Genomic DNA, 20,199 nt, shown 5'->3' with positions numbered 1-20,199 from the left:
AGATCTCAATCACGTGATATCTAAATCACAACTTGGAACCCATGCATGGATGTCTCCGCAAACGCGATTCACTGAATAATAATAGGGGAATGGCTGTGTTAGATCTTTATTCGACGCACGTTTTATTCAGTGGGTAATTCATGGGCTACTTAATACTCCGGACAAAATCTCGAAGTCGACCTTGCAAATCTCACTTTATCTTGATTATAATCAATGTCCAGTTGACTATGTCCTAAGTACGGAGTATATTACAGAAAATGTTAAAGCACTTTCATTTCTCATTAAAGCCTCCAGTATAAATACATAGCGCCTTGCTTGCCCCGTCCATACAATAGTGCATAACTGAGGCTTTCTTTCCGTCTTTCACTATTGTCGCAAGCTGCCTTAAGTCGGAGGTTCGCGGTAAGAACAGTGCCATATGGTCGGTGAATGCAGAAAACTCCGAATACAGAGTACCCAGAGAGTATGGTTGCATAGTCGATAAGTCAAATACGTCGTCAGCACGATATCCTGGACCTGAGTCAAATAGTTAGAATGACAGGTAAGGAAGGGTTTAGTGAAAGAAAGTAACCATTTGGCTTACCTCCCCAGGGTGGACTGGCAAAAATGACGCTGTAGGACGCCAATACACTCAACTGATGTTTGAGAATTTGCATACAATCACCCTCAAACCAAGTAATTTTGTCATCCACGCCATACACTTTGGCATTGTGTTTTGCACACTGAAGAACGGCAAGGTCTTTCTCGATGGCATATATTCTCTTCCATCTACCGGATAGCGCGAAGGCGATGGTGTTACCTCCAGCGCCAGCGAAAGCGTCAACAAGTATGCTTCTGTCCTTTGGAGCAGAGTCTGCCATATGCTGTGCTATTTTCCTTTAAATATTTCAATAAGTAAGTGAATTTGCTAGTGCATTACATAGATTGATGTGCTCGACTTACTTTGCGATTGGCTCGGGAGTGACGCCAAACCAGGCATCATCAGTCAACCAGATACCATCGTCATACTTGGAAAATATCTTGTAGCGTTGAGCCCAGTAACTAGGATAATGCTGTTAGTCGAATACTTACTTTTGCTCCTCATAAATACGTGCTGCATAGATGTAAAATATAGGCTTACTTTTGGATGTCCGAAGGGACTTCTTCTCTACTATAGTAATGATGGACTCCTGCGGGCGGTTCATCGTTCGCACCCGCCATGCCAGCAAGAAATTAATTAGATTGTTACTATGCCAGCTCCTGATGATCCATGCCGCAGCTCCCGAAATGCACTCCGAAGGGAGCGTAAGTATAATTGAGAAAATGGTTGAATGAGATGTTTAATGACGGTGGGGTTGCTTGTTTGCAGTGTTTGCATCCTGCTTCATAGCTTGTCGAGACAATTCAAGGCGAGGACAGCTCTCAACTTGCGACACCCAATGCGACAATACGTATTCCGGCTTATGTTTATTATCCACGCAGTCAACGCCGTTGAATTATATTAATTAACAACGTAATTTTCTTCGCCTTCAATTTTGAAGTTGAAATACACTCCATGTTTGGCGCCCTCAACCGTTTCATTGCCCGCCTCGACTCGGAACCAGGGCAACAGCAGCACAGCCACTTCCGTGATAACCCCCATGGCTTCCAGGTCCTCCGGAACAAAGACCCGGAGCTCCCACTGGAGCCCTGGTTTGACTTCGTAATCGGGATCAACGGACACCTAATTGTAGGGTTTTATTCCCGTCTAAATCGCACTTTCTTGACTCTATTGCTTACCCCTAGAAGGACGATCCAGACCCAAACCTTTTCGCAACAGAAATTCGCAACTGTGCAGGTTCGAGCGTTACCTTCGAGATTTGGAGTGCAAAGGTGTGCTAATCTAAATTACCCCGCTGGACATCTACTTGAGACCCCCATGGCTCTAACAATGACCAAAACGTTTATCAGGGCCAACGAACATATACGACGACAGTACCGGTTCCTTCAGAGAAACCTACCCTCGGCGTGACTTTCCAGTTTTCACCTCTTTCGACGACACAGCATATATGGCATATTACCGAAATACCGTCTCCACTCAGCCCGGCCTATCAAGCTGGGCTTCTACCTCATTCAGATTATATTTTGGGAACGCCTAGCGGAACCCTCCGTGGGGAGTCTGCTCTTGGCGAACTTGTTGAGGACCATTTGAATCGAAGTCTTGTGCTATGGGTATATAATCGTGAATTCGACGTTGTCAGGGAAGTCGAACTTGTTCCAAGGCGCGGCTGGGGTGGGGAAGGTGCCCTGGGGGCTGTATTAGGGTACGGAGCCCTGCATAGGTTACCCGTTGGTTTAGGTGAGGCAGTGGAGGAACCTGGAGAGGTTGTTTTCGAAACGAAGGAGGAATCCAACGAGCCAAACAAGTCCGCTCCGTCTAACGGCGCAGGAAATCATTTCCTTGTACCTGCGAATATGGCTTCCCCACCGCCTCTAGCCCCTCCACTAATTAACCCCAACAAATCGAGTGCGGCCCCAGTGAGGCATGGACGTAAACCGCGGCACGCTCATCATGGTGGAACTTTAACTTTTGATGACTATTTCCGGGAAGGTGAGCAGAAGAGTAAGGAGGAGGACTTCGTGCCGTCTAGATATGCTTCACCAATCCCACCTCCGCCAAAAACTGGCGAGGACCATGCCTCTCCTCCCCCGACGACCGCTACGGGCGGTAGTGATACAACGGAATGAAATTAATATATAGGTAGGTGGCATGGGCAGGCGCACGGAGTTACTTCAGTAATATGTTTTCAAACAATTGGCGGGCTAGTATACTCTGAAATCCTAGGATACTGTATTTATTTTTCACTTTCCCATATATAACCAAACAATCGATAACGAGAATGTGGCTTTCGTGATCAACAAATACGGAAACGGTATAGAAAAGTGTTGAAATTCACGTCTAAATGATGACTCTACATATACAAAGGCTGTAGATACAGCGATACAAAGTAACGAAGCTGAGGACGTTCTCTTAAAAGGATAATCGTGCAGCATTTACATCTTAATTTCCCTTTCTCACCCATTCCTCCAACTTTTCTCTCCCCTGTCCAATTTTGCTCTCTAGCAACCCACGAGCATGCGCGCTATGTGCTTTAGCGGTATACCATGATTCCTCCGCGGCAGTCCGAATCCGCACATGTTGCTCTGCAACTCCCGGAATCTTCTTTTCATACTCGAACACTAGATCCGACACATTCTGCATTGTGACGGGAAGAAGCGTCCAGGCTGCCACAGTGCCTACCGCCAGCGGGGTTGTTGCTCTTAAGAATATCCCACGGTTTCGCGAGATAATTGACCCAGCCATGGCGGATACAAGAACGTAAATGCTTCCCGGTAGCAGGCGCTCGCCGGATTCACGTGGAGGAGCCAAGGAGGCTATCGTGTTGGTGAAGCGGCTTTCAGCGCGGAAGACGCTGGCAAGGGCGTCGTTGAAGCTGTTTTCGGCGGCGAGAGTGTGTGCGTACAGGAAGAGACGGACCTGGCGGACTTGCTGGGATAACATGTCTGCCGTAGAGGTGGAAGATGCTCTTTGAAGCGTCTTGGTGGAAAAGGCTGGCTGTTGTGTATCTCTCTCTTGAAGCTGGGATTGGGGCGCTTCCGCCGGAACTGCGGAGGGTTCATCTTCGTAGATGGGTTTGCGGTGCGACTGAAGATAGGGTTAGTTTAATATCCCATCCTCTCCCAATGATGTATATCCATTTGTCTCCTTGGGGGAAGCCGCACCATTTTTGTCCAATGTCACCTGGGATGAAATCAGGTCGCACGCAATGAAAGAGCACCTGCTCCGATGGCAGCCTCTGTCAATCGATTAGATTTGTAGTAGATTTGGTGAAGTGCGCATACGCATACCTGCTAGAAATAGTAGACGCAAGGAATATGCGGCAGAAAACGAAGATTGCTGTCCAATTGGCATTCAACAATGCGTGGAAGCAAAAGGCGAAGCCCAATATTGATGGATGTTGGTGGACTGACGTTGCAGGAAAAAAGTTCCCCGTCCCGGTCCCGGCCCGAACTGGCGATCGCCTGATTCCGGGAACATGAAAGACAACAGAAAATCAATATTGACCCCAAAACCTCTTTGCTTGACAACGTCCCCCTTCCAGCATCCCACCTTGTCCTCGCCCCGCATTGTTCTATTTCCTTTTGACAAGCTGGTGATACCGCTCTCGGAAGATGCTTAAGATCTTCCGGCGGCGGCCATGGACCTGTCGACGATGCGTGTTACAGCAGCATCGCGTACATCCCAACCGCCGCATCCACAACAATGCCGCCTCAGGTATCATAAAAGACGTGCAGGATTATACCGTTGCTGGCAACGAAGCCGCGAAGCGCCACGATGATAATACCCTACGTATGATATTTGATTCGCAGCCGTTCTGGCGGGAATTCTCGCGTCGGAAGGGCGGCTCTTCGTCAGGGCTGTTGCAAAATCAATACCTCAAATCCCCGGAAGGTTTCTTGAAGTTTGCCTCCGTTTCGCTGCAGAAATGCCAGGAAATTATGGCCAAGGTACTTGAGGTATCAACCCTTGATGGACATAAGAGGGTGGCAAGGGATCTTGACCGCCTCAGCGACTTACTTTGTCGGGTGATAGATATGGCCGATTTTATGCGGTCAAACCACCCGGATCCCGCCATTCAAGATGCCGCGACACAGGCATACTCAATCATATTCGAATATATGAACGTTCTGAATACCGAAACTCGTCTTAATGATATACTCAACCGGGCTTTGTCGGACCCTGAAATATCCTCCCAGTGGAGCCAAGAGGAGAAGGTCACGGCCGAGATGCTAATTAGGGATTTTACGAAATCTGGTATCCATCTACCCCCGGAGAAGAAAAAACGGTTCGTCGAGCTATGTAATAGTATCAGTGATGCGGGCTTTAGGTTTGTGCACGGCATGGAACCCAAAGTTGGCAGGTTATCTTTCGACAAAAATAACCTACGAGGGATGGATCCTACACTCTTGGAGAAGTTGCGTAGGTGGTCAAACGTCCAAATCCCAATCGATGGCATGGCGCCGAATATAGCTTTAAAATCTGTTCACGACGAGAATACTAGAAAGCAGATCTATCTTACATCTCGGAAGAGCTCGAACGCGCAAATCCACCGTTTGACGCGGCTGCTAGAATTGAGAGCTGAGTTAGCTCAATTGACTGGTTACCCAAGCTACGCTCACATGGCGATGAGTGACAAAATGGCCAAAAGCCCAGAGGCTGTTAAGAAATTTCTCTTGGCCTTGAATTCTAAAAATCGCGAGCTCACCCAGAAAGAGATTGGGAAATTGGATGCGATAAAAATGGAGGATTATACAGCGTTAAAAGGGGACAAGCCCCCATTTTCTCCCTGGGACCATTCCTACTACGTTGAGAAATATGCTGCGAGGCATGACGTCTCCAGGAAATCGCGCGCGATCAGCCTATTCGCCACATTCTTTTCATTGGGAACTGTTATGCAGGGGCTCTCTCGGCTTTTTGCCAGACTCTATGGCGTCCGTCTCGTTCCAAAGGAAACGTCTCCTGGAGAGACTTGGAACCCAGATGTTCGACGCTTAGATGTCCTAGACGAATCCAATAACCATCTTGCAGTCATTTATTGTGATCTTTTTTCAAGACCGGGCAAGAGCCCGAACCCAACCCACTTCACTCTCCGGTGCTCTCGCGCGATATCTGCCGAAGAGATTTCAGAAGCGGCAATGTCGGCTGATATACATCCCAACGATGGCATGGCCACGGCTATACGACCAGGAACAAATACTCTCTATCAGCTCCCAACAATCGCACTAATTTGCGACTTCTCGAACCCCTCCCCCAGCGGCTCTGAGCCTTCGCTCCTCTCGAAACACAGCGTCCAAACCCTGTTTCATGAAATGGGTCACGCCATCCACTCTGTGCTGGCCCGTACTGATTTCCAAACCATCTCCGGCACTCGCTGCGCAACGGATTTCGTCGAACTCCCATCCGTCATTATGGAAAGCTTCGCCATGGCCCCGGAAGTGCTCTCGCTCTATGCCCGCCATTGGGAGACCAACAAGCCCCTTCCTGAAGACATGATCCAAACCATGCGCCTAAATCACGAGAATTATGAGAGTATACAAGGTGCCATGGACAACGAAGCGCAGATAATGATGGCCCTACTAGACCAAGCTTATCACGACGCCAGCCCGCTCCAGCCAGGTTTCGATACCACTCAAATCTTCCACGCCCTTTACTCACAACATGCCACAATCTTCGACCCCGTCGACTCCCAGACAACTTGGCAAGGTTACTTTGGCCACCTTTTCCACTACGGCGCCAGCTACTACAGTTATCTTTTTGACCGTGCCATCGCCAGCAAGCTGTGGTCTGAAACCTTCCAAGAAGGAAAGCTGGCGACCGACCGAGAGGCAGGAGAAAAATTCAAAAACGAGGTTTTGCGATGGGGTGGAGGAAGGGATGGGTGGCGATGTGTCGCTGGTGTTCTCGGTGATCAACACCCAGCGAACGTGAATGGGAAACTGGCCGAGGGTGGTGAAGACGCCATGCTTGAAGTTGGATTGTGGGGCCTTGGACAGAGTCGTTCAGATATGTGAGCAGATATTTAAATTTAGTTTCCGTGTTGGCTATGCCATATATATATACATATGCACATATATTTTGCTTCCTTTGATCCGATATCCTCACAGACCTTGGTACTACCCTCTCCTACCATATACACCGGGCAACTCCGCTGCCTCCTCCTCACCAGCCTATTCGAACACGGACAGACGAGGACAGCCCGCCTAATCAGCGAAACGGGGCATTGTACCTCGTTCTCATGGAAAACACGCTTTGTATACTCGTATACAAGAGCAAACCAACGCTGTGGCATCGACTGAAGTTCGCCGCCCACCGAACACGTATGCTCCTATGGTGGTAGCGGGATTACATCACAGGTACTATACAACGGGACCTCGTACCTGTGTTCCTCCTCACCGCGTATCCATCTATCATGTCTAAGGTCTAGGTCGTCCTATATTTTAGATTCTAGAACAAGGGCCAGAATAAGCGGTGTAAATTTTTGGGTATCAATCAGTTGTAGATTAAAATGTACAAAATTAGAAATTATTCACCAATTCTAAGAGGCGCTCAATAAACAGTGAATGGGCCGTCTGCCGACAATAATTATTTCCGTGCTTGGGGGCCATTGACTCTCCGTAGGTACGAAGCAAGGATAAGGGGAGGTATGGGGCTTTCGTGGTCAGCTAGACTTGAAGGACAGTCAGTTTTTACACGAAGGTGCACTAGGGGCGAGACATATGCTACCGAAGCAGCACAACCTCCACAGAAAGGCCCTAGCAGAGACATAGTTGAGGAAGAGAATGGTGGTAAATCCTCTTAGACACAAATACTACAAGAAATCCCTTACGAAGACATGATAAGCGCGCACTCTTTAATGCGTTCGTTCCTCTTATTCTCTGTCGTGAGCTACTACCCCTTACGAGTATGGCGCAAAACTCCGTTAAAGTCATCCACAGAGACTCCAGATACTACCCCAGATCTGGATCAAGCACCGTATTGCCATTAATACTGTTGACACAGGCTATATGAGCGCTGCATCGGAGTTCCGGCAGGAGGACGGATGTCCCATTGGCTTTGAGGACGGCGCGGCCAGGGTTCTGTGGCCTATTTATTGCAGTTGGAATAAAAGACGAAGCGATAGTTTGGGGTAGATTCCTCAAGCACTTTCTGGTTTAGGAAGAGCTGTCGAGTTAGTTATGTGTAGACTTATGCCAATAAAGAGTCATTAGCGGCTAAGCGTTAACTAACTTGTGGGATCTCTATTCATGAGCTATACTTGTACGGAGTACAGTACATGTATATACGTAGTAAGTTAGATAGAAAGTCATATTTCTTTCTCTGCTTCGTGTCTGCTATTTCTATTGTGACAATATCTAGCTGAGTCAGCATGCCAAGCACGAGCTCAAAATCATCGTTGAGAACGACAACGACAGGCAGAGACAGCATCAAACCTCACTTCCATCACGCACGACGGAACCAATTGGCCTTGGAAGAAGCCAATTGCTTTATATGACAGCTCATACTCTGCATCCGCATGTCTCGATGTCGGCATAGGCTCTACCAGGCTCTTCAGCAGCATGGTACTGCCAGGCCCGATCACATTTGGATTAGCGACGAGCTCGTTAATGAAGGCTTCTCCCGGTTTACAAGACACCACAAAAGATATGGCAGCTCTGTCCCCGGCCCTCTCGAGGCTCAAAAACGACACTCGAGGCGGAGGCACGCCGCTTTGGCCCTCATGGGATCTTCCTCACCGGCGGTAGATCCCGCGATTCTGTTTGGGAAGCCAGCACAACAGAACTCGGACGTGCATCCCATTGAGGCCAATCCGTGGTCTCTGCAAGCGCAAGGTATGTTGGCTAACAGAAGGAATAATAGATGTCATACGCCTATAAACTAATCTAACGTGCAGAGGCTTTTCCATATCTGTACAATGACGCGCCTCCCGTTCCCCACCCGTGGGGAGCCGACAATGCGCAAACCTCACAATTCGACTCGATTCCTGATATTTCCGTTCCTACTTCTACTCCAAGTTATGATTTTCTTAAGAAGCACTTGTCCTCGTCGGCGTGGCGGTCAGCTTCGTTAGATGAATTCAGACAACACATTGCTGTTTTAGGGCTTGACCTGCGAGAACGACCTCTCGTCAGTCGAACAGCTCTCTCCGAGATCCTTCTGGTTCAGAACCGCATCGGTCGATCCAGGAGATGGGATATTGATGACCTATATGACTTCTTCAGTGACCCTTTCCTGAATGTTCCTGCAGCTGAGAATTACGTTACCCTGGTCGAACACTGTGTCATGCATACAGAGAGGAAGACTAGGCTATACGCTCACTTTCGATTCCTAAAGCGTTCCATCATGCTTGGTCTTGTCCCTGTGGAGGAGATTTGTAAAATAATTAAGCTTATACCGTCGATCAAAACCAAAACTCGGGAACACGGCAAAAGTACCATTGGGAAAGCCAACTCAGGCGATGTTGCTTCATGCTATCAGGCTATTTGGGATGGGCTCAAGTCGTCTCCTGTATTGACTCCGTCTGATATTGGCAGGGAAACAATGGCATTGTGGGTAGAAGAGATCTTAAAAGCGTCACCGCCAGGTAGACTTTCGCAACTTGGTATGAATGTTATCCATACGTTAGACGGCCCTGGGACCTCTGGTTCGAATTTATTGGCGGATGTTCTTCTTCGGCGCGTTATCCTCATGGCAGCCTCTGCGCCAAAATCAACGATAAAAGACATTCCAAATGATGCCCTACACGAAATCCTCTCTTATACCAAGGCACTCCTCGATTCATGTTCTCCCGAATCTGCGGTCACGCACATTTTAAGAATAACCGAACTGTTAGTATTTTCGCCAGTATATAACAAGTGGAGTGCCCAATCGCTTTATATCTGGCACTGGACACTCTCCCGTCTAGATAATGATTTAGTGTTATTCTCTGCTACTTCGAGGAGTAACTTTGATTCTGCTTCGAGTTTGGCGTCACCGCCTTTGGAAAACAATGGCTTAAACACACCAAATCGACTTAAGCGTTTGCTTGAGATGTGGGTCGTAGCTGTTCTGGGACACGCCTCCGCCAGCTATACAATACTAGATTTCCGACGTCGGAGTGTATTTCGTCGCCTTTTATCTTCCCTTGATCGAACGTTAGGCGCATTCAGAGGCACGGATATTCTAACCCGGCTGCGGATATACCTCCAAGACTCTCGTCTACGCGATTTGCCTGCGACGGACCTTGTGCTGTCAAACGCTGCCGATATAGAGTTCGCAAAAGCACGAAAGCAGTTTTATTGGAGCAAACAAAGCGGACATACCGGTGGGCCCAGCTCCCTCGACCCGGCCATAAAAGCAAAACTCCTTGATCCCACCCACAGCCCTAAAACAATCAAAGAAATCCTCCCCTACTTCTCCATGTACACCCGGAACCGCGGAGCGATATATTCAACATTTGATCGACTAGCAAAAATCACAGACGTTACCTCTCCTTCCTTTATCCACCAAATCATCAGCTTCACAGAAGCTGGCGCGATCCCGCGCAGCGCCGTCCTGCGCCTCCTCCGGCGCCACACTCCGTTAAAAGTCGCTCTATCTCGCTGCTGGCAGCAACCGGCAGTGACATATGCTGTAGCAGAACCTGGAACGTCGCCACCAGATCCCTGTTTATACCCAAACCCCATCGAATGTCTGCGCATGTTACATATCCTCGCACTCGTGTTTTCTTGCACAACGACAGTGACGCCCACGACATCCTGGCGATTGACTCAATGGGTGTATTTGTTCATCGTCCAGCATCATGGACCTGTGTCACCCATATTAACTCGAGCACTTTTCCAGGCTGGCGTTACGCGGTACCGTGAAGCGGGTAAACCGGTGCCGAAACGTAAATATGCGTTTATTATGCAGAAGATTAAAGAGGTAGAAGGCACTGCTGTTGCAAATGCGCTTTTGGATGCGGAACTGGCCTGAGCATGAGTGGGTATTTGAGTTGTATAAGTTCCCGGAGCGGATCAACCTAGGTAGATTTATGGCCAGATTCCATAGAGAGGCAGCAATTATATTTTACAGTTGGATGTTGACATACACACTCGTCTATGTGGAATTTTCCGCCACTTTACATCAAACACCTACCACGTAGGCGAATAAAACTGGGCAAAAATCAACCCTGTAAACACGCAACCCGAATATAAAAAAGAAGAGCATCTTCGTCTAGGAATAACATATAAAAAGAGACTAACAGCGCTGTGAGGTTTAAAAAAAATCATATAGAACCAAGGGTACGATTAAGAATCCACCTCCATCTTCTCAGCAACAACAGTCCCTTCACTCCCAAGATCCTCCACGGTAATATATCTCCCGATATCTGCCTTAGTAATAACCTTCTCATCCAACCATGCCGTCGTCCCCTTAGCGAACCGATAAGTCCTCTCCTTCTGGCCCCTCTCGTTGGGTTTAATGTAATTCCTCAACAGCTGTGTCGGCTTATCCTGGTAGATTACGCACACATCCACATTACTTCCAGAGCCCAAGTCGTTAAAAATACCCGCCTTAATCGCCTCCGAACACAGTTTCACGGCGTCATCCCTGTTCAGCGACGGCCTCCACATCGTTTCAAACACAGACATGGCTGCGAGGGAACCGGAGCCCATCGTCACGTAGGGCAATTTGTCAGTGGAACCGTGGGCGTGGACGGTGAAGAGGCCGACACCAGTAGGATCAACGCCGGCGACGACGAGATAAGCGCCAATGTAGCCCTGGTGTCGGAATAGGTGCTGTTTGAGCATGGTCATGCAGGTGACGACGCGCGGGGCCCGGCCTGTGGAGAGAGCATGGAGTTCGAGATTGGAGCTGATGAGGGCGGTGGTGAATTCGGTATCTGCCGCTGTACCGGCGCCAGCACACCAGATTTTCGGGCTGATGTAGTGGAGTTTTTCACAGTTCTAGATTTGATTTAGCAGGTGGTAATACCAGGCTGGTTCGGAAGTTTTTGACACGTAAGGGAAGTGTGGTAGGCAGGTAAAGAGATCATTCAGGGCTTCTTGTATAAAATCGAAATCGATAAATACCTTGTCAGCAACGATGGGACCGCTAGTAGCTCGTGTATCAGCTGCAATCTGTATGGAGGAATCAGCGGGTGTTTTGTAGTAGAATAGTTGACGCATTGATGATTTTGGACAGGCTTACCACCACACCACCATCAAAGATGCATCCAACAATAGTAGTACCTGTGCTCGTAGCCTTTGGAAGAGGCACGCCCTTTGCATGGAGAGCTGCATTCCGGTTGTAATTGGAGAAATCGAAGCCTGGCATGGTGAGGTTGGAGGCTCAACCGGCAGCGGCAGCAGGTATCTGGCGGTTCTGTTTTAGAGGGATAAAATACGGAAAGCAAAGGTTATCGCAGCAGAGTATCTCCAGCAAGCCAGGTAGAATAAATAGGCACAAGACTGAGTTGAGAGCTGGTAGCTAGGGGTATAGTTGGGTATCGTTGAACAGAGATGTGATGCGGCGTCGATGTTGAAGTGACGAAGCTAGAGCTGCCTGCACCGAGACCTTCACGTGCCCAATCAGCGTCAACCGCCAAACATCAAACAAAAAACATGAACTCTGGTTGCTAGTTGCTGGATAGATAAATATCTTCTTGCGCCTCTTCTCTCCCACCAGGCGTGAGACTGGCTATGGTCTGAATGCCTTGTCCCTCTCACTCAGCTTCTCTTCTTCTTTTTTCCCCTCCTCTGGGAGCGCGCCAGCAAGATTTTCGGACCAACTCTCCAGCTCTTTAACAGGAGTCCTGGTGCACTCCATCGACGCTCCTTTGCAAATCTCCGTGCTGCCCAAACACCCGCTCTCAATGCCCCAAAGCCCAGGTATTCATTAGACTCTAAACACCGCGCAGTCTCCTCCGACTTCGAAATCTTGAAAATGGCCTTTTCCTCCTCTCAGCCAGCCGCAGGCTTTGGCAGCACCCAGGCGGGAAACGTTCAACTCGGCCCTGAGCTACAGGAAATCCAGACTCAGGTATGGTGTACCTAAGATTTACCTTCCTTTTACCTTTTTGTTCTTTTTTCTATTTATTATTATTATTATTATTATTATTTTGTGGGGCAGTGTAGCTGACATACCAATGTTAAATAGGAAGTTGGCTTCCTCTCCATCGCTGGAGACTCGAAAGTCAGACTTCTCCCCACGCCATGGCCAAACGACGCTCTTCCTCCCCCCACTTGCTCTTTGTTGAGCGTAGCATCTGTAAAAGGCCTGCTCGCGGCTGCTGGGCCTGAAGGTCTTGTAATAGCAAGCACAGATGCTGTCAGAAAGGCTTATACCGCCGATGCGACTGGAGACAGTAATATTAGGCCCTTTCAACCGCAACTACAAATTTCGCTCCCACAAAAAGTGTCGCATGTGGCATTCTCCGCAGACGAGAATGTACTTGTTGTAGCTGCTGCAGATGGCAGTGGCTTGATTGCATACGAAGTAGCGGCGTTGATGCAAGGCAACTCACAATCAGCCCTTACTCTTGCTTTGAATGGTGCCAGGCTCCGAGCTCTGGCTCCAAACCCCGCGCTTGCAGAATTGTTTGCCGCTGTAACTACGGATGGCGAGCTGTTGATGGCAAATTTGCAAACTAATCAGCTGGTTCAAGGCCCCTCGGGCCCTGTTTTAAAAGCCGGTGTGAGCTGTGTTTCATGGAGTAACCGGGGGAAGCAATTAGTGGCTGGATTGGGGAATGGAACTGCATCTCAAATGACTCCTGAAGGGGAACTGAAGGCGGAGATCCCTCGACCTCCAGATTTGGATGGGGATAAGCATGGTCAGTACACACTTCCTCTTATGCTTCCTCTTATGATTCTAAGCATGGCCGGAATTATTAACAAAACTGCGTTAAATAGTGTCTTCTATTTCGTGGCTCGAGAATAATGTCTTTTTAATTGTTTATACCCCAACGTCTTCACCCGAAAGTCAACCGGAATCAACATACTACATTATAAATCGCCAACCACCAGATAATTATACATTCCAAAAGCTTCCGGAGGTCTGCCCACCTTGGGGCCTTGAGCGGAACCCCGCCTACCAATTTATCTGCCGTTTGAGAGATTTTAAGCCCGATCTCAAAGATGTATTGATTGTCTCTTCGACCGCTTCAACAGATATAGGCCTCTTTACGAAATCTAGCAAACCACTAGCCGAGGAAGGGGGTACACCCGTCACTGATGCATTCACTGTTACGACAATGTCCGAAGATTCAAGGAGAGCCGAACTTCCCCTAACAGATGATTCGGAAAATACTTCCCCTGTTGGGCTTGCAATTGACTTGTCGAGTAAAGATACTGTTTCCTCTCCCATTCCTGGAGAAGATATTCAGGATTCTGGAACTCCTCTACCCATGATTCTCGTTCTCAATAATGATGGGGTATTGTCGTCCTGGTGGTTTGTGTATTCCGAGTCGGTTCGACAGCGCGTGCCATATCATGATCTTGTCGCAGCTGGGGGTGGACAACCGGTACAACAAGCACAACCACAGCAGACCGCTTTAGGCTCGTCGATGTTAGGCCCTCAAACACCCAAGCCAGCTTTTGGGCAATCCCCTTTCGGACAGTCCTTGCTCGGACAATCTGCTTTCGGACTATCGTCAACGTCTCCATTTGGGTCTCCCTCGGGGCCAGGGGCCAATCGACCGCCTCCTTTCGGGACCCCGTCTGCGCTTGGTTCACAAACTTCTTGGGGTACACAGGGATTTACCCAGTCTCAATCACCCAGCCAGCCAACTGGTGGTTTTATCTCACTCACTCCTTCATTTGGCAGTCCAAGCTTGTTGGGTCAGAGATCCTCTCCGTTCGGTCAGCCACCTCTCGTGGGTAAAACAACCACTACATCTCCATTTGGGTCCGGGTTTGGCGCGTTTAGCGGTACTTCTGGCGATACAGGTACAGATACGAGTAAATTCTCCAGAAAACCAGTTAGTGGTTCCGGTGGAGGGTTCGGCTCATTTGCAGCTGCTGGTGACAGTTTTGCTACTGTTAAAGCTACTCAGCCTTCCGGAGGGAGCATTTTCGGAAAACCTCCTGCTGGTGATATCCCATTTGCGAAAGCTGGACAGCCGCTTTTTGGTTCTGTGAACACTGTATCATCGCCTGCCCCCGCTTCGACGCAGCCATCCCTTTCGGAGCATTCGATCAGCGTTCTGGATTCAAGCCAGACACGACGACCACCATGGATGAAGATAAGCCAGAGGAAACAAAGGGGGCATTTTCTTTTGCGGGTTTGATGAACTTCGATCAGGCCACTGAGAAAGAGCCCGTTGTCCAGCCTACAACTTCTCCTCCGCTATCTTTACCTACCATCGCCTCCCCTCCTCCTCCTCCCCCTCCTCCCGAACCATCTATCCCAGAAGCTCAAAAACCTCTAAGAGGTCTACCAACTCCCACAAATTTGTTTGGTGCGACGCAGCCATTGAAACCTTCGCCGCTCGCTCCAGCGAAGGATTCAACATCGCTCTTTGGAAAACTTCCGGCCTCTATCGCACCACCTAAGGCCCCTGAACAGTCCTCACTACCGCCTCCTTCATTACCAGATGAAAGTAGCCTATCGGAATCTACAGTCAAAGTCGAACTACCTAGTGACCAGGAGGAGGCACCAATGCCAAAATTGGCTGAGCCCCCCCTCCCCCCAGATCCAACAAGCAGAGCCACTTACGCCCCTGGAGATACATCAGCTTCTTCATCGAACGTATCCAAAGTTTCGTATGAGGAAGCACCATTGCCACCGGATTTCATCTCTTCAATGAAGGCAGAGACTTTGAAAGAAGTTGCAGTTGCGTTGCCTGCAGAATCTGATCAAGAGGAATCAGCGGATTTTGAAGATAGCGGAGAAGAAGTGGCTGGTGAATTTAGTCCCGTAGAAGAGCCCGCCGAACAGCGCGTTCAAAGTCTTAAGACGTCGCCTGAAAGCTCATTTGGTGGGCCTATTCTGGGAAGTCCGGGTAGTTCTGTGTTCACAAAGACTCCGTCATCGGTCCAGCAGCCAAAGGAATCAAGGCAACTTTTCGGAGAAATTACACAACCGATTTTCCCCGCACCTGGGCTACCAGATGGCCGCATACGTTTAGCGCCAAGGTCACCGAGCCCAGTCCGTCGGGCTCTCCTAGGGCAATCCTTAGCAAGAGATGGCTTGCGATCTACTAGCGCACCTAGCGCACCTGGTCGTGCTTTGGCTCAAAGAAAAGTGACTCTCGAGAGTTCTATGCTATCGAAACAAATCACGCCACCAGCAGATGATGAAGACCAAACGGAAGATCTTAGCCGCCAAGCCCAGCGGTTAGCGGCTGAATCTCAACCACTGAGCGAGGATGACGAGGATGAGCAACTCCGGGCTGATCTAGCGCGACCTCTATCCCCAGCACCCACGTTGGATCCCTTCCTTTCACATCAGGATTACACAGGAAAAAGTTTGAAGCCTGGAATACCCGGGCAAATTGAGCGGTTATACCGCGATATCAACTCGATGATTGACACCCTAGGGATCAATTCAAGATCTCTATCGGCGTTCTTGCTATATCAACGCACAGCTAAAGAATCCAATTACGAAGACTGGCTAACCATTCTGCAAAGTGAGCAGCCAAGTCATATTTTAGAAGAGCAGCTCCTTTTATCCGAGGTCGACAAACTGGAGGCAGGTATCAAGGCATTAGATACCTCACTACAGCAACAGCAATTGCAAAAAGTCGAAGAATCATTGGAAACCTGCCAACGGCTCTTCAGCAAAGATCTCGTGACTCTACGCGGCCAGTGCGCGAGCCTACGACGAACTATTGACGCTCACGTCGACACTGTGGCCATCGTTTCAGCGCCCCTCTCAGCCGACCAGGCCATGTTGCAACAAGATTTGCGACAAGCTTCCACGGCGGTACAATCGAAAATGGCCAATCTAGAGAGAGAGATTTCCATCATCCGCGCCAAGATCGCCGATTCCGCCAAACCAGATTCCGACGGTACGAGCATCAACGGCTCCGCCAGACGCAGGTCCATGGCACGACCTACCGTCGAAGCTGTCACATCAACCATCGCGACCATGACCAACATGGCCGAGAAGAAAAGCGGTGACATTGACGTTCTCGAAGCTCAACTTCGGAGGCTTGGCATTGACGTCTCCGCCGCAAGTGGTCGTGGAGCGGGCCCAGGTTCTGCGAGATCCAAAAGCCGTGAAGCTTCACCATTCCTCACGCCGCCGCGGGGACAGCGGGGGCTTTCCAAGCTACCCGTCACGCCCGGCTCGCGGGGTTCCGTGGACGGCGCAGTTGGAGCGAGGAGCGCGTACCATACCCCTGAGTCTGCTACGAGGGCTCATGTACATTTCCGGTCTAGTTTGCTTAGCAGTGCTGGGAAGAAGAGCTCGCTGCAGAATGTTAGTGGGCCTGGTGATTTAGTACTTGGGGCAGAGGAAGACACGCATCGGTGGATGGCTAAGAATAAACGCCGACAGGAGATTGTGGAGCATGTGCGGACGGCATTGGTGGATCGGAGCTGGAAGGCCAAAGTGAGAGGGATGGATGAGATATGATTTTTTTTTTTTTTTTTTTTTTTTTTTTTTTTTTTTGGAGGAAAAACATGTGTTCTCCTGCTATATTTTGTATTTTGAAGGAGGGATGGATGGATGGGAAGGGTTTTCCAGTGTTTCATTTCTAATTTGTCAGAGGCTTGCTTGTTCTCAATCAACCAAACTTGATATTTGAATAGAATGAACCCCCCCGTCTTATCTTTTTTCTTTTACTTTTCTCTTCCCTTTTATACCCTACTTTATTATGTTCTGAGCTGTCAGTGTTTTTTTGTTTTCTTTTTTCCTTACTCGAGCAGGGTACGTTTGAATAGCAGTATGCTACGTACCACACCCTCGCACCATTGACATAAGTGGCAAGTGAATGGTTTTCTTCATCCTGTCTAAGTGTGATGGCAAGACTTCATTTTAACCTGAACCGTAGCGAACCATTAGAACCCTAGCGCAAGTAGGTCACTTTTGTCTCCACTGTACTCCGTAGGCTGTCAGTAAAAGTGAAAGCATTGAATGCACTTAGCTGTGTTGGCGTATCGAGCGGCATTTATTCAACCTTTTTCTACTCCGTACATCAAGGCACATAGTTACACTAAAACGCGGCTAGAAGAGTTGAAAGGGGCGGTAGGAGAAGAAACTCTTGCTGTCATCAGCGTACCAATCAATAACTATATCAGTCTGGATTGAACGGTTTCTTTCCCTCTGCTTCACTGTATGGCTGATAGTAAGATTTGTTCTTCAACCCACCGGGCATTGAGATGTTCAGCCCTCTAGATGAAAAGAACAACAATATTTTTATTCAGTGTCCAAGATACGTCCTAGGGTAACCTGGGTTCCCAAGTTTCGACGATCATCACCGCCTGAATCAAGAAGTTAAATTAGCCAAGGTCGATTAGCTTCGCCGGAGTTAAAGCTCGCGCCCCGAGTTTGCCGGTGCTCGCTCGTCCTCAGAAAAGCGCGATGCCCGCCAACAACTGGATCATGAAGAGAAAACAGGGTCGTCGGGCGTCGGTTCGAACGCGAGGCAGACCGAAAATATTAGTTAAAAGTTTATTTCAACCTGAGCTGAGGAGACCTGACCGACCTGGTACTAGCAGGCCGCCGGCCGGCCCGCGAAGATGCAGCCAGCTGAATAACGTACGTTGTACGTGAGCGGCGCAACCTAATAATTAATCAAAGGGCGTCGACGATTCGAAAGGTGATATCTTCTCATTATTGTTTAATATTTCCTTTTCATATTTTCCAGGGAGAGAGAGCTAGATCAGAGAGCCGCCCTGCATACGCTATAGAGGGCTCGTTGAGCGAAGAGGGAGTAAGGCATTCGCTTCCATGTCATTGTCATACCCCTGGGTCAAGAGAGTAACAATATATATAACCTCTACTCCGTAGTTAGGCCAGAATCGACTTGTGTGGGAGTGAGTTGGAATTCCCGTGAGCCCCCGCCCCGCTATGAACCCCCATCCGTGAGGTTGCATTGTTTTGTCTCTTTTTTTTTTTTGTTTTTTTGACTCAATGGGACGGACTCAATTTCTCGATCACCCGCTCGCTATGCCCAAAGAGGGCAATCTCAGAGCCTGCGCCAATAGACGTGCTTTTGAGGGAAATACGTAGCGTAAACACTATTATTATTATTTAAATAATAGCTTGGTCCTCCAGTCCAGTAGGAGTTTCTGGAAATAATAAACCATCAGTTGCTGGTCAATTCCTCTACCATCGTAAATATTGTGACTTTTCTCTATCATCTACAGCATAGTTATATCTGTACAGAGTATGGCTTCTTGAATATTCCGTCTAGGCGGCGAGAATGCTTCTTCCGTCCAGCTCGACAGTCAAAAATGGGCACCAACACGCCGTGACATCGCTGGTAAATAAAATTTAAAAAAAAAAAAAAAACTCGTAGTAATGTAATCTCGCTGCCTGGAGTTCTGACAAGTTAGATTTGGCTTTTGGCCGCCCCCCCGCCTGCACGGCGTAAATAAACGTTGAAATCGCCTGCGGACACATAACGACATCGCATCAAATCCTATTGGACACAGCGCTATTCCTGATCCGGTCTCGTCTGTGGTCGTGGTTTGTCTTTTCTCTTATATATCTCCAGCACGGCGCCTGTCTGTGGTGCAGAGACTGGCTAACGTCCGTAACATGTCTTCGATTCTTGTCGTCGGCCTCCGCCCTCCGGTATTACTTCTCTGTTACTGGATCCTCTGTTTTTGCTTTTTTCTTTTTTCTTCCATCTGATGAATCCTTCGGCGTTGGGCCTGTCCCAGCAACACAGTCGCTCCACGACTGCTGAGAACTCCCGGCAGTCACTCTCAGTCTTATCCTCGACACAAGATTCCCCCGCGAAAGTCGAGACCAATGATAGCTATACTCGGGGCGGGGATGGAGTTGGTGGAGATGGTGGAGCGGGTGGCAATGCGGGATCGCAGTCGGCGGGAGGTGGATCTGCCGCACCTCAAGGCGGCAACACCGCAACCACTTCCGCACCTCCTCGCATACGCCGCCGCAATCGGATGATCACTTCGTGCCTGGAATGTCGCCGGCGGAAACTAAAGTGCGACAGGCTTCACCCGTGCAGTAACTGTGCGAAAACCAAGCGGGACTGCTTGTTCTTGGCTCCCGCCCTGGACCCGAGCGCTCGGAAAAAGCTTGCTGAGCTCAAGGAAAAGATGGGCTCGCTGGAGCGTTCTTTAGAACAGGATGTGGTGGACAGGAAGACTTCGTCCCGGGAGGGACAGGTTGATTCAAATACATTGGGAGGCCTTCTGGAAAACCCGAATGAGGGACCGAATGCTATCCCGGAGGACGAGAAGAACTTGAAGCCAACTTCTCTGGCAGTTCAGGATGCTGCATATGAAGATGGGTCTGACGATGACGCTCTCGACCTTGGGTTCAAACTCGGGAAGTTGAGGATGACGGACCGTGTTGGCGGTTTTTTTCGTCCCAAAATTGCAGAGGAGGTTTGTGCCTCTTTTTTTTATACTTCAACGCGCCTGGTTATACATTTGCCATATGTGTGAACTTTTCCTAAGAAGCAGCCCAAACTCGCTGGAGGACCATGCAATATGTAGATGCACCCTTTTAAGCTAACATGG

The 20,199-nt window shown here is 49.0% G+C and overlaps 8 protein-coding genes across 8 annotated transcripts in view; 5 read left to right on the top strand and 3 right to left on the bottom strand.

The window, feature by feature from the left end:
• Window positions 1-36: 36 nt before the first annotated feature.
• BDBG_05517 (RNA methylase) lies at window positions 37-1,449 on the bottom strand. The gene is made up of 4 exons (XM_031722198.1): window positions 1,121-1,449; window positions 943-1,041; window positions 584-876; window positions 37-516 (listed from the first exon to the last, which is right to left on the bottom strand). The coding sequence occupies exons 1-4, from the start codon at window positions 1,198-1,200 to the stop codon at window positions 272-274; spliced, it is 717 nt and encodes a 238-aa protein (XP_031579019.1). The 5' UTR covers window positions 1,201-1,449; the 3' UTR covers window positions 37-271.
• On the top strand, window positions 1,341-3,140 carry BDBG_05516 (golgi reassembly stacking protein). Its single transcript, XM_031722197.1, has 3 exons — window positions 1,341-1,708; window positions 1,768-1,851; window positions 1,930-3,140. The coding sequence occupies exons 1-3, from the start codon at window positions 1,535-1,537 to the stop codon at window positions 2,704-2,706; spliced, it is 1,035 nt and encodes a 344-aa protein (XP_031579018.1). The 5' UTR covers window positions 1,341-1,534; the 3' UTR covers window positions 2,707-3,140.
• Window positions 2,637-4,305, bottom strand: BDBG_05515 (mitochondrial protein). Its single transcript, XM_031722196.1, has 3 exons — window positions 3,868-4,305; window positions 3,742-3,815; window positions 2,637-3,664 (listed from the first exon to the last, which is right to left on the bottom strand). Exons 2-3 carry the CDS (start codon window positions 3,742-3,744, stop codon window positions 3,020-3,022), a joined length of 648 nt encoding a protein of 215 aa, XP_031579017.1. The 5' UTR covers window positions 3,745-3,815; window positions 3,868-4,305; the 3' UTR covers window positions 2,637-3,019.
• Window positions 3,809-7,715, top strand: BDBG_05514 (mitochondrial intermediate peptidase). The gene has a single exon (XM_002623960.2). The coding sequence runs from the start codon at window positions 4,192-4,194 to the stop codon at window positions 6,589-6,591; it is 2,400 nt and encodes a 799-aa protein (XP_002624006.1). The 5' UTR covers window positions 3,809-4,191; the 3' UTR covers window positions 6,592-7,715.
• Window positions 7,716-7,852: 137 nt separating this feature from the next.
• Window positions 7,853-11,584, top strand: BDBG_05513 (uncharacterized protein). The gene is made up of 2 exons (XM_002623959.2): window positions 7,853-8,409; window positions 8,472-11,584. Exons 1-2 carry the CDS (start codon window positions 8,094-8,096, stop codon window positions 10,529-10,531), a joined length of 2,376 nt encoding a protein of 791 aa, XP_002624005.1. The 5' UTR covers window positions 7,853-8,093; the 3' UTR covers window positions 10,532-11,584.
• BDBG_05512 (20S proteasome subunit beta 2) lies at window positions 10,480-13,229 on the bottom strand. Its single transcript, XM_002623958.2, has 4 exons — window positions 12,682-13,229; window positions 11,747-12,626; window positions 11,629-11,676; window positions 10,480-11,502 (listed from the first exon to the last, which is right to left on the bottom strand). The coding sequence occupies exons 2-4, from the start codon at window positions 11,870-11,872 to the stop codon at window positions 10,846-10,848; spliced, it is 831 nt and encodes a 276-aa protein (XP_002624004.1). The 5' UTR covers window positions 11,873-12,626; window positions 12,682-13,229; the 3' UTR covers window positions 10,480-10,845.
• Window positions 12,482-17,116, top strand: BDBG_05511 (nuclear pore complex subunit Nup159; the record flags this gene model as incomplete). Its single annotated transcript, XM_031722195.1, has 4 exons — window positions 12,482-12,577; window positions 12,695-13,370; window positions 13,450-14,681; window positions 14,738-17,116. The coding sequence occupies 4 exons, from the start codon at window positions 12,482-12,484 to the stop codon at window positions 17,114-17,116; spliced, it is 4,383 nt and encodes a 1,460-aa protein (XP_031579016.1).
• Window positions 17,117-18,737: 1,621 nt separating this feature from the next.
• Window positions 18,738-20,199, top strand: part of BDBG_05510 (fungal specific transcription factor domain-containing protein) — a 5,737-nt gene continuing 4,275 nt past the window's right edge. The window contains exon 1 of the mRNA XM_002623956.2: window positions 18,738-20,064. Coding sequence (XP_002624002.2) covers window positions 19,342-20,064 — 723 coding nt within the window. The 5' untranslated portion in view covers window positions 18,738-19,341. The remainder of the gene's footprint in view (window positions 20,065-20,199) is intronic.

Source organism: Blastomyces gilchristii (assembly GCF_000003855.2).
Source record: "Blastomyces gilchristii SLH14081 genomic scaffold supercont1.11, whole genome shotgun sequence".
In the NCBI taxonomy this organism is placed as follows: Eukaryota; Fungi; Ascomycota; class Eurotiomycetes; order Onygenales; family Ajellomycetaceae; genus Blastomyces; species Blastomyces gilchristii.
The sequence above is the reverse complement of the archived record's forward strand: the minus strand, read 5'-3'. Positions and strand labels throughout refer to the sequence as shown.